The sequence below is a fragment of the Cololabis saira genome, chromosome 18 (assembly GCF_033807715.1).
Source record: "Cololabis saira isolate AMF1-May2022 chromosome 18, fColSai1.1, whole genome shotgun sequence".
NCBI lineage: Eukaryota > Metazoa > Chordata > Actinopteri > Beloniformes > Belonidae > Cololabis > Cololabis saira.
In genome coordinates, this window is record NC_084604.1 from 35,317,512 (window position 1) to 35,328,973 (window position 11,462).

Consider the following 11,462-nt stretch of genomic DNA (forward strand, 5'->3'; position numbering starts at 1 on the left):
TTAACTTTATGTTAGATACTGTATATACCAGGTTGGATCGGGACTCGGATCAGACCAACATCCCGGCCTTGGCTTGAGAACCTTAGTCCCGATTACTGGTGTAGACAGTACTGGAGTTGTAAAAAAGAAAATCAGGGGGGATGGTGGATTTTATGATATGGGGACAGATAATTTGTGCTGATTACAAATAATATAATATATTACAAATAATAGCAGTGACCAAAACACCTGCAGAAATACTGCAGGAATGACATAGCAGCAGTTAAATGCAGCCTTCTGTAAGCTTTAAATATCCACTGGGCTTACATCAAATACATCAAAACACAACAATAAAAAACACTTTTCTGAACTTATCAATATGACTCTGTTCTTCACAGGATAAGTAAAATGGATCACTGCAAAAACTCAAAATCTTAACAAGAATATTTGTCTTATTTCTAGTTAAAATGTCTCATTTTAGTAAAAAAAATCTCATTACATTTAAAACAAGACTCATCACTGGAAAAAACAACAATTTTCACCTGTTTCAAGTAGATTTTCACTTGAAATAAGTAGAAAAATCTGCATGTGGAACAAGATTTTTTTGCTTGTAATAAGAAGATAAATCTTGTCCCACTGACAAATTTTCCTACTTATTTCAAGTGAAAATTTACTTAAAACAGGTGAAAATTGTCACATTTTTCTGGTTATGACTCTAAATGTTGAAATAGCAGTAAAACCACCTTCATTGATGAAATGACATAAGGGATGGAAAGGGGGGATGGCAGTTTTACAGGGGGGATGATTTGGACCGTTTTTATTTCAGGGGGGGGATGCCATCCCCCTCATCCCCCCTCATCCCCCTCAACTCCAGTACTGGGTGTAGAGATGTTTAATCTGCTAAACTGACCTCCGTGTCTCCGTGTTGCAGAGTCTGCCTCGCATCGTGGTCCAGTCGGCCAGCGTGGAGGACGGACTGGTTAAACATCAGCAGCCGGTAAGTTCCCCGTCCTCTCAGGTGACTCTGGACCAGAGACGTCCTCATACATGAATATGCACAACGATATTCAGGTTCCTTGCACAGGGAAACAAGATCACTTCTCTTAACTTCTTTTTTAAGATGAAACACCGGTAAGATCAACAGTGTGTTTCAGACAGAGGTGTCAAGTAACAAAGTACAAATACTTTGTTACCTTACTTAAGTAGAAATTTTGGTTATCTATACTTCACTGGAGTAATTATTTTTCAGACGACTTTTTACTTTTACTCCTTACATTTTCACACAATTATCTAATTAGCCTCGTTAATCTATTTCATTTCGGCCTTTAATAAAAACTATCCAGTTAAATTGCTCCATCCGGATAGAGTGAATTTGGTTGTGGTTGTTTCAGATGTTCTTGTCCAGTTTTGTTCTTACATCCGTTCCCTCAGATTCCTGCAACTAAACTTGGATGTACATTCCAATAAAGGTTAGGATAAATGATAACATGCCTCTGAAGTTTGACTTTTTGCACCATTACAATACTTATAGGCAACTAGTCATCATATCTCCTGCTCTCTGAAACACATGTTAATGCTCAATAGTACACATATATGCTTCTTTAATATATTTGCATTATACTAAGATACATTCATTTTCAATGGCTTTTGTCCTTAATGGCTTTTTTCCCCCTTACATTACTTTTACTTTTATACTTTAAGTAGTTTTGAAACCAGTACTTTTATACTTTTACTTGAGTAAAAAACTTGAGTTGATACTTCAACTTCTACAGGAGTATTTTTAAACTCTAGTAACTATACTTCTACCTGAGTAATGAATGTGAATACTGAAGACACCTCAGGTTTCAGATCTGTCCAAGAGCGGGTCTGCAATAACGCTGCCATGAGACGTAACTCGTGTTTGCTGTTTGTATAACCTTAAAGCAACAATTAATCAAGAGTTTACCTTTTATTTTATTTTTTTAAGGATTTGCAACCAATCAGATGTCTTCCTTTGTTCCAGCCAATCATAAGTCAATATCAATCAATGAATATCACCGCTGTTTCTCATCATCAGTTCCTGCATCGGCAGGACTTGGAGTGCAGTCTCCTGACGGCTCTGGTTGAACAGCCCCACAAACCATCTCCGATCACGCTGTTTTCTTTACCGGGATCACAAGAAAATCAGAACAATGATCTCCTCTCCATCCTGTTTATTTATCTTTTATCTCCTGTTGCTGTTTATTTATCTTTACTCCACCAACTCGAAATATTAATCACTTTTCTAAGCGAACGCAGCTCAAACAGCAGGTGTATCCGCCCCTTTAATCTGATTGGTTTAGAGTAAATCATGTTTTATCCACTGCTCAGAGCGATGGATAAAACAGAGTGGCGACAGTTCCATAGGACTCCGTTGTAACCCGCACTTCCGGGTTATGGAGCCCTCTATAGTTCCATAAGCGGCGTCGATCCCGTTGGATCCCGTTGATTTCAGTGGCCGCACGTCGAGAAACTCCTGAGGTAAGCCGATGAAATACCGACCAATTTTAAGTCATTATGTGTAGTTATTATATCAGAGACCCCTTTTATGTTAGATATTATTTTTTTTTCCAATTTTTAAATTCATACATTTAATAGGCCAAAACATTCATTGCACAGTGGTTTAAACACTGTGGCAGTAGCTCACCGGTTACCACTGAATTAATTATAGACTATTGTTAACCTCTGATTTAAAAAAAAATACATTACATGTTTATATTTTTACATTATATACTTTACATTTTTTTAACTGTCACTATTTATACTCCGTAATGAGATTATGGTAATTTAAGTAACCTATTAGAACACTAGGATCTGATATGATGTTGATTGTTATTTTATACCTTTCTCTTTATTTAAACTGCACTTGCTGTTTGCCTTATTATTGATGTAAAGCACTTTGAGCTACAATTCTTGTATGAAATGTGCTATACAAATAAAGTTTTATTATTATTATTTATTATTATATGGGATGTTGAGTTTAATAATTTTAAAGGTAATCCTGAACGAGCCTTGTGAAGTTTCTGCTGTCAATAGACTCCACAAGGGGGGTAGCTATAAATTACATGAGCAGCAAAATAATTTTGTGCACCCAAATGCTGCACAGCCAACCATGGTATGATCACTGTTCTACATACAATAATAAATGTAAAAAAAAAAAAAAAGCTTGTCAGATGTCACCTTGATTATTATTATTATTAACATTTCTGATTGACTGAGAGCACTGCAATTGTTAAATAATAAAATAAAACCTAAAAAATACAACTTGCTTAACAAATTGTCCACACAGTGTAGGTGAATACTTTGTAGTGGTGTATATATTTAATTAAAACTTTTATTTTGTTTCCATTGATGAATATATAGTAATTGAGATGGTGAATTTAGTTAGTGCTCGGATGCTAGATTACTTTTTCTCACTCTTCTTTCTGTCTCCCACAGGTTTGGTTGATGCACAGAGGATATTGCTAGAGGATATTGTTATAAAGCCAACTTTTACACCAGATATGCCTCTTTTTTCAAATTGTTCCCCTTTGGAGAGGTCAGAGTGGGTCAAACACACTGGACACCTTTTAAAAAGGGGCTTAAAACTGTTTTGTTCAGGAAGGCTTTCCCTGGTCTTTTATGGATGTTTTTATGCTTTTTACTCCTGGTCTTTTATGTGTCTTGATTTTATTCCCTTTGTTTATGTTAGCACTTTAAGATTATTTTATGAAAAGTGCTTTGTGGATCTGCACACTTGGATCAATGCAAGAATCTTTAATAAATGAAAAGTGCTTTACAAATAAAATGTATTATTATTATTACACTGATTACATATTAAAGGTTTAATGGTCCATCCTGCCCCTTAGCAGGTATTCTAATAAAATATATGCTCATATTCTCTGTAAGTGTGTAAAAGCAGCTTGTGTTCCACTGTAAGAAATGTAAGACATTTCGTAGCCCCACCTTTTTTTCTGCTGTCCTATAATGCTGGAATACAGTCTCTGTTAAATAAAATTGTTATTCCATAATGCCAAACATATTTTTCTGTGATGTAAGAGCCTTCATACATTGTCTTTTAATTATTTTACTTGTTCTCACAGATATAACTTGCTCTTAATAAATCGCTTACATTAATCTCATGTAGCTACACAAGAGATACATTGCACCAGATTACAGTTCAATTGTTAATTTTTCTGCAATCCAAGAAGTGAAGTTTTCCCTCCCCCCAAATAACACAGAAAAGCTTGTCTAATTAGGCTTTTAGTTGTGATCCAGCCATTCAATACACGTAACTGACATTGATGTATTCCCAGTGATTCATTATCAGCTGCAAATGTACTTGTGTACGGTTTATTTTAATATTTACCGTTCAAAAACGAGCTCACTGCTGTCTGTCCCATAGACGAACATGACAGCGCGGCTTTGTTTTGGAACTCGCGGGGCCTCCATGAACCACGTGACCGCTCTGGCGGCGAGAACAAAAGTTGTCGCCACTCTGTTTTATCCATCGCTCTGCCACTGCTCTGCTTCCCCCACGTGGGTGCGCTCTTATGATTGGATGAAACAAAGGAAGACTCTGATTGGTTGCAGATCCTTCCGTGTTAAAAAAAACGTATTTGTGGATCTAGTCACGTCAGGGGAGTCTCAAAAGTCACACACAAATCCAGCGCAACTCACAGACAAAAAAACATTCGTAAATCAGGTTATATTTGTGTGTGCATCAAGAATACATTTGTATATCTTGTCCTACGCACGTGTGAATTGTTCTGTGCACGTGTGAAACGGTGTGTGTATTTGCAAATCGGTCTGTGCATTTGTAAAACTTGTCCTGTACATTTGTGAATTATGAGACTGTTCTAGCTCCATACGGATGTCTGGCACAGTAACTCCAGTAAATTGAAATTAAATTGCAAGAACTGAATTTGAATTGTGAGAACTGAATGTGAAAGTAAAAAGATAGTTGAGTTTTCAGTGAGGATCAAATACAGTTTCAGAACAATTGAATTCAATTTCATAATGTTACATTCAGGTTCAAGTGTATAGAAATTTAGTTCCAAACTAATACATTCAATTTCAAATTATGTGATTCAGATTCAGTTTTTCAATGCAATGATTCAAATTAAACAATACAAATTCAAATTATGTGATTCAGATTCGGTTTTTAATGCAATTATTCAAGTTGGGCCATTCAAATATAAATTATTTAAATTCAGTTTCTAGTGGCACATATTTCTGCCCATGATCTCCACCCTCAGAGTTGTTATGGATGTGAAATCAAACAATTAATACCAATACCAATAATAAAATAAAAATAATAATAAATAAAAAGCACAAATGAGACTTTCCAAACAAGGATTACCGCTTTGGCCCGAATATAAGACGGTGTTTTTTGCATCGAAATAAGACTTAAAAAGTGGGGGTCGTCTTACATTCGGGGTCTAGACGTTATACCCATTCACAACGCTAGATGGCGCCAGATATCTTTAAAGCGAATGCTGAACTTAACTCCCCAGGCCAAAGCCAACCCCTATCATTAAGAAGAAAAATAAAAAATAGTATAAGAAAGAAAAGAGAAGAAAATAAGAGAAGAGATAACAGAAAATGGAGAAACGTAGCGACAATCTGGAGAAAAGTGGGTGGAAGTTCGGCAGGTAAACCGACAGCTGAGGAGAAGTTATGATGCAAACTTCAAGATGATGATTTCAATGAGGCAAAATAACATGCTTTTTCTCTCGAATATATTGTTATAATCATTTGTTTCAGATGTACTGTAATTATTTTCTGTATAAAAATTGAATATGGTGTCCAAAAAGTATTTTTTCAAACCTAAGTCTTGAAAAAGAGGGGGTCGTCTTATAATCAGGGTCGTCTTATATTCGGGCCAATACGGTAATCATCTTCCTAACATCGTTTCCCGCCAGGTTCCCATCGAGGAAATCATCCCCGCCGACTTGGAGTTCTCTGCCCCGCTCCCGCCTCCGGTAACCGTGGAGACGGAGGACGTCACGCCGAGCCCCGTCAGCGACGTGTCCAGCGGCTACATGTCCACCAGCGTTTCCACGGTGACGCTGTCGGACGTTTACACGCTGAGCTGGGACCTGCCCCCGTCCTGCAGCGCCGGGGCGGGTACCGGATGAGGAGGAGGAGCCGTCGTCACCGGGCCAATCAGAGGCTCCAGAGCCGTCACCGCCGGGCCAATCAGAGGCTCCGGAGCCGTCACCGCCGGGCCAATCAGAGGCTCCGGAGCCGTCACCACCGGGCCAATCAGAGGCTCCGGAGCCGGTACCGGGCCAATCAGAGGCTCCGGAGCCGTCACCACCGGGCCAATCAGAGGCTCCGGAGCCGTCACCACCGGGCCAATCAGAGGCTCCGGAGCCGTCACCACCGGGCCAATCAGAGGCTCCGGAGCCGTCACCACCGGGACAATCAGAGGCTCCGGAGCCGTCACCACCGGGCCAATCAGAGGCTCCGGAGCCGTCACCACCGGGCCAATCAGAGGCTCCGGAGCCGGTACCGGGCCAATCAGAGGCTCCGGAGCCGTCACCGCCGGGCCAATCAGAGGCTCCGGAGCCGTCACCGGGTTCCAACGAGGTCACAGCGGACGATACCGGGTCGGATCCAACCCATCCTACATCAGTCCAGGTCAGTGGTGTAAAGTACTTACTTACTTACTTACTGTACTTAAGTAAGATTTTTGAGAATTTGTACTTTTATTGATACTTTTATTTTTCTGTACTTTTACTTTTACTTCGTTACATTTTCAAGGAAAAAAATCGTACTTTTAAGAATAGATACAGGAACCTATCCATTATTATTGCTTAAAAGGATAAAAAAAGATAATTCATAATTCAGTATAGCACTCTGTGGAGATTGTCATTTGGTTTAAAATTGCTGAAAATTAAAGATACGCTGCAAATAAAAAGAAACGCCGCTGCAAATAAAAAGAAACGCCGCTGCAAATAAAATAAACGCTGCAAATATAAAGAAACACCGCTGCAAATAAAAAAAAAACGAAGCAAATAAAAAAGCCACAACGGAAGTTAATTACCGGGGACTATTTTTGCTGATGCACCAGTGTTTTTTACGTGAGAAGAGAAGAAGACGAAGAGGACATAAGTGAAAAGGAAGAAATAAGAAGAGCGAGGAATAAGAAGAACAACGAACGAGAAAATAAGTGAAAAGGTTAGTGTTCAACCTCGCTACGTGTAATTTTTAATGTGCAACACTGGTGCATCGGCAAAAATAGTCCCCGGTAATTCACTTCCGTTGTGGCTTTTTTATTTGCGTCGTTTGCTTTATTTTATTTGCATCAGGGTTTCTTTATATTTGCAGCGTTTCTTTTATTTGCAGCCGTGTTTTTTTTTGTTTGCAGCGTTTATTTTATTTGCTAAGCGTTTATTTTATTTGCATCAGGGTTTCTTTATATTTGCAGCGTTTCTTTAATTTGCAGCGGCGTTTGTTTCTATTTGCAGCGTTACTTTTATTTTCAGCAATGGCGAGTCTCGGCCACCGTAGGTTTTGGCATTTAAAAGTTCAATCAGTTCAAGAGTCTCCTTCATCCTCCTTCAGCTGGGGTTGATACTACAGGCTGGGGGTGTAGCTGTCAGCGGGGTCAATGGGGTACAGCAGCAGTGATGAGCAAAGGGAGAAATTAAAATGGGTTAATAGAAACAAACACTAAAGGGGTCAGAATAATATCACCATTATTTAGAGTTGTAAGCTAATTCTTGGAGTAAAGCCACTTTCGACAGCATGACAATGTTGGGACTTAATTTATTTGCAATCCTTTTGAAAAGAATTTTGTACTTTGTACTTTTTACTTTTGTACTTAAGTACATTTTACACCATGTACTTTTGGTACTTTATTATATTTAATTTGAGGTACATTTATACTTTTACTTAATGTTCTTAATGGGTACTTTTTACTTTTACTTAAGTAATTTTCAAGCAGAAAATCTGTACTTTTACTTAAGTGCAATATTTTGTAGGGGTGTAACAATATATCGTGCCACGAAATTTTGCGATACAAAAACGTCACGAAACGTGTCGTGGAGGTGACAAAGTGTATCGCGATATTGGGTTATTAATATTAATCTATTGTGTTGACTAGTAACGCGCATCCGACCACACGTGACGACCGCGCCTCAACCTGCGGACCAAAATCTTACTCCGCTCAGAAGAAACTAGTCCCGTTTTGGTCCCGATCACGGGACTCTTGGGGGTTTGAGCTCTGAACTTTTAAGGCTGGTGTAGAGTTAAGCCTTACCTTATTAAATTAAACCTTTTTAGTAGGATAAACACGGGGAAACTTCTGCTGAGTTCCAGTGTACTTTAATGTCCCTCAACAGTGTAGGATTTTAGAACATCAACACAGCACCTAGTGCCGTACTGTGGCGTATCACTCCGCCCAATCTAAAACAGACTAATCACTTCAGATAAACTGACTAGTGTCATTATAGTCCCTGATTTACATCACAATATAAAGAATATATTTATAAAATAATGAACCCTGAATTACCAAAATAACCTTCTTAACAAAAATAAATCTCTTACACTTATAAGGTGAGCATGAATCAATCTGTTTTATGATGTAAAATTGTATGTATTTATTTACTTTTTATTTATTTAATTTTAGTTGTTAAATTTCTGGAAAAGAAAAAAAGTCAAATCATACATGAGAGAAACTATTCAGTTTGTGGCTAAATATTTGTACTTGTATGAAACTGAAGATGAATAATGCAAACCTGACATTTACTTTTAGTTCAGTTTGTGGAAAATGGTTGGCCTGGCTTTCTCTTTAAAACTTAAACAGTTATAAAGCATTACAAACTGTAACAATAGGGCAAATGCACAGTATTGTTTTGTATTTTGTGTCTTTCAAATAAAAGATAATTTTTCCAGTCATATGTTCCTCATTCAAGGTTGTTAAAAAATACTGCTATAGTATCGTATCGTTATCGTGACCTCAATATCGTGTATCGTACCGTATCGTGAGATTAGTGTATCGTTACACCCCTAATATTTTTGTACTTTTTCCACCTCTGGTCCAGGTGAAGGAGGGAGAAGAACCAGAACCAGAAACGCTGTTAGCGTCGGACCAGTTAAACAGCTCGGAACCAGAACCTGAAACCAAACCCGGTAAACCGGCACAAACCTGCGACTCTAAACCCGACGGTCCCATCAAAGAAGTTCTGGAAAGGCAACAAGACCCGGCGGTTCCTGACAGTACCGGAGACCCAGCACCGGATCTGATCCCAGCTCTGCCTGAAGCTTCCCCGTCCGGTCCAGAACCAAACACAGACTCTAGTCCTGGATCTTCACCCCAGGAAAAACCGTCTCCTGCTCCGCCCGGCGTCCGGGCCACACAGGACCCGGCACCGAACCCCTTCAGGATCCAGAAGGTGAAGTCGTCAGACCTCAAGTCCTTCCAGCAGATCGTGGGCGAGGAGACGGGTCAGGACCGGGCCGGGACCGGCAGCCCCGGAGCCGGACTCAACCTGCCGGTGCCGGCGGAGAACCTGGAGATCATCTCGGACTGCGAGGACGGAGACGCCGCGGCGGTTCTGCCCGACTGGCTGAAGGTCGGGGAGCTGGTGACGGTCGGGACCAACAAGACCGGGCTGGTCCGGTTCGTGGGGGCCCACGGCCTTCGCTGACGGAACCTGGGTCGGAGTAGAACTGGAGGTTCCGGCAGGTGAGGAGTTTCAGAACCAGAACCCCCGCTAACCCCGTTATCAGTTACGTCTTTTAGCCAAAGTAAAAACATTTTTGAGCCGTCACGACATGTAGTCCATGGCAGTACTAGAGTTGTAAAAAATAACCAGGGGGGGTGGTGGATTTTATCATATGGGGACAGATAATTTGTGCTGATTACAAATAATATAATATATTACAAATAATATAATATATTACAAATAATAGCACTGACCAAAACAGCTGCAGAAATACTGCAGGAATGACATAGCAGCAGTTAAATGCAGCCTTCTGTAAGCTTTAAATATCCACTGGGCTTACATCAAATACATCAAAACACAACAATAAAAAACACTTTTCTGAACTTATCAATATGACTCTGTCCTTCACAGGATAAGTAACATGGATCACTGCAAAAACTCACAATCTTAACAAGAATATTTGTCTTATTTGTAGTTAAAATCTCATTACACTTAAAACAAGACTCATTGCTGGAAAAAACAACAATTTTCACCTGTTTCAAGTAGATTTTCACTTGAAATAAGTAAAAAAAAAAACTTTTTTGCTTGTAATAAGAAGATAAATATTGTCCCACTGGCAGATTTTTCTACTTATTTCAAGTGAAAATTTACTTGAAACAGGTGAAAATTGTCAAATAAGTTATTTTTCTGGTGTTATTTTTCTGGTGATGACTCTAAATGTTGAAATAGCAGTAAAACCACATTCATTGATGAAATGACATAAGGGATGGAAAGGGGGGATGGCAGTTTTACAGGGGGGATGATTTGGACCATTTTTATTTCAGGGGGGGATGCCATCCCCCCTCATCCCCCCTCAACTCCAGTACTTGCCTGTAGGTCGATGTTTCATTTCATTTTATTTTAATTTAATTATTTATTCAAACAGGTTAAAACAAAAACAAAAAAATAATCAGAATACATAAAATGCATATACCGAAAAAAAAAAAAAAACAAGCAAAACAAAGCAAATTAAAGAGACAAATCTATATATAAATAAATATTTCCTGTTTGAAAGGGTGTAGGATGAAGTTTCAAAAAACTTTTCTAGTCCTACCCCTTCTAATGTTCTGTTTTTACCATTTCTTCATTTCACAGAACTTCTAAAAGAAAAGCATAAAAGAAAAGAAAAGGTGGTTCAGCTGAGCAAGGCACTTTAGTCACTGGCTGTCAATTCATGTGTCCATTTCTGTTTTGTATCCATAAAGAGTATTGATTTTAAAGATTTGTTTAAACTTAGTGACTTAGTGAATTGCATGATTTCATTTAATCTTTACAGTTGTTCCACAGATTAACTCCCTTCCCTGTAAGGTGCTCTATAAATAAAGTACATTACATTTAAACCGCGCCCCCTTCTCCTCCCCCAGGGAAGAACGACGGCTCGGTGGGGGGGAAGCACTACTTCCACTGTAACCCGGGTTACGGGGTGCTGGTGCGGCCCCGGCCGGGTGACCCGGGGCGGGGTGAAGCGCCGGCGCCAGCAGCAGCAGAAGCGCCGCAGCGCCAACCTGTCCGGCTCCAGCCCCAACCTGGCGGCGCTGACGGCTCTGGCCAAGGGGGAGGCGGCGCCGGGCGGCCGGAGCCGGGGGGGAGAACCGCAAGTCCTGGAACACTTGAACGCACCGCCGACCCGGCCGGGGGGGCCCGGGCCCGCCGGCACCCCCGGGAAGCTCCAACCGGAGCTTTAAAACACTGGAACTGCTGATTTTTTACCAGCGAATATGAATGTTTAAGGTACATTTATGCAAAAAGAATCAAATTATTATTTTAACT

The 11,462-nt window shown here is 39.8% G+C and overlaps 1 protein-coding gene across 1 annotated transcript in view; it reads left to right on the plus strand.

The window, feature by feature from the left end:
- LOC133418410 (kinesin-like protein KIF13B) overlaps window positions 1-11,462 on the plus strand; it is a 96,374-nt gene extending 84,912 nt beyond the window's left edge. Inside the window, 6 exon segments of the mRNA XM_061707082.1 lie at window positions 911-976; window positions 5,901-6,104; window positions 6,106-6,621; window positions 9,030-9,620; window positions 9,622-9,673; window positions 11,057-11,462. Of these exon segments, the coding sequence (XP_061563066.1) occupies window positions 911-976; window positions 5,901-6,104; window positions 6,106-6,621; window positions 9,030-9,620; window positions 9,622-9,673; window positions 11,057-11,394 (1,767 nt within the window). The 3' untranslated portion in view covers window positions 11,395-11,462.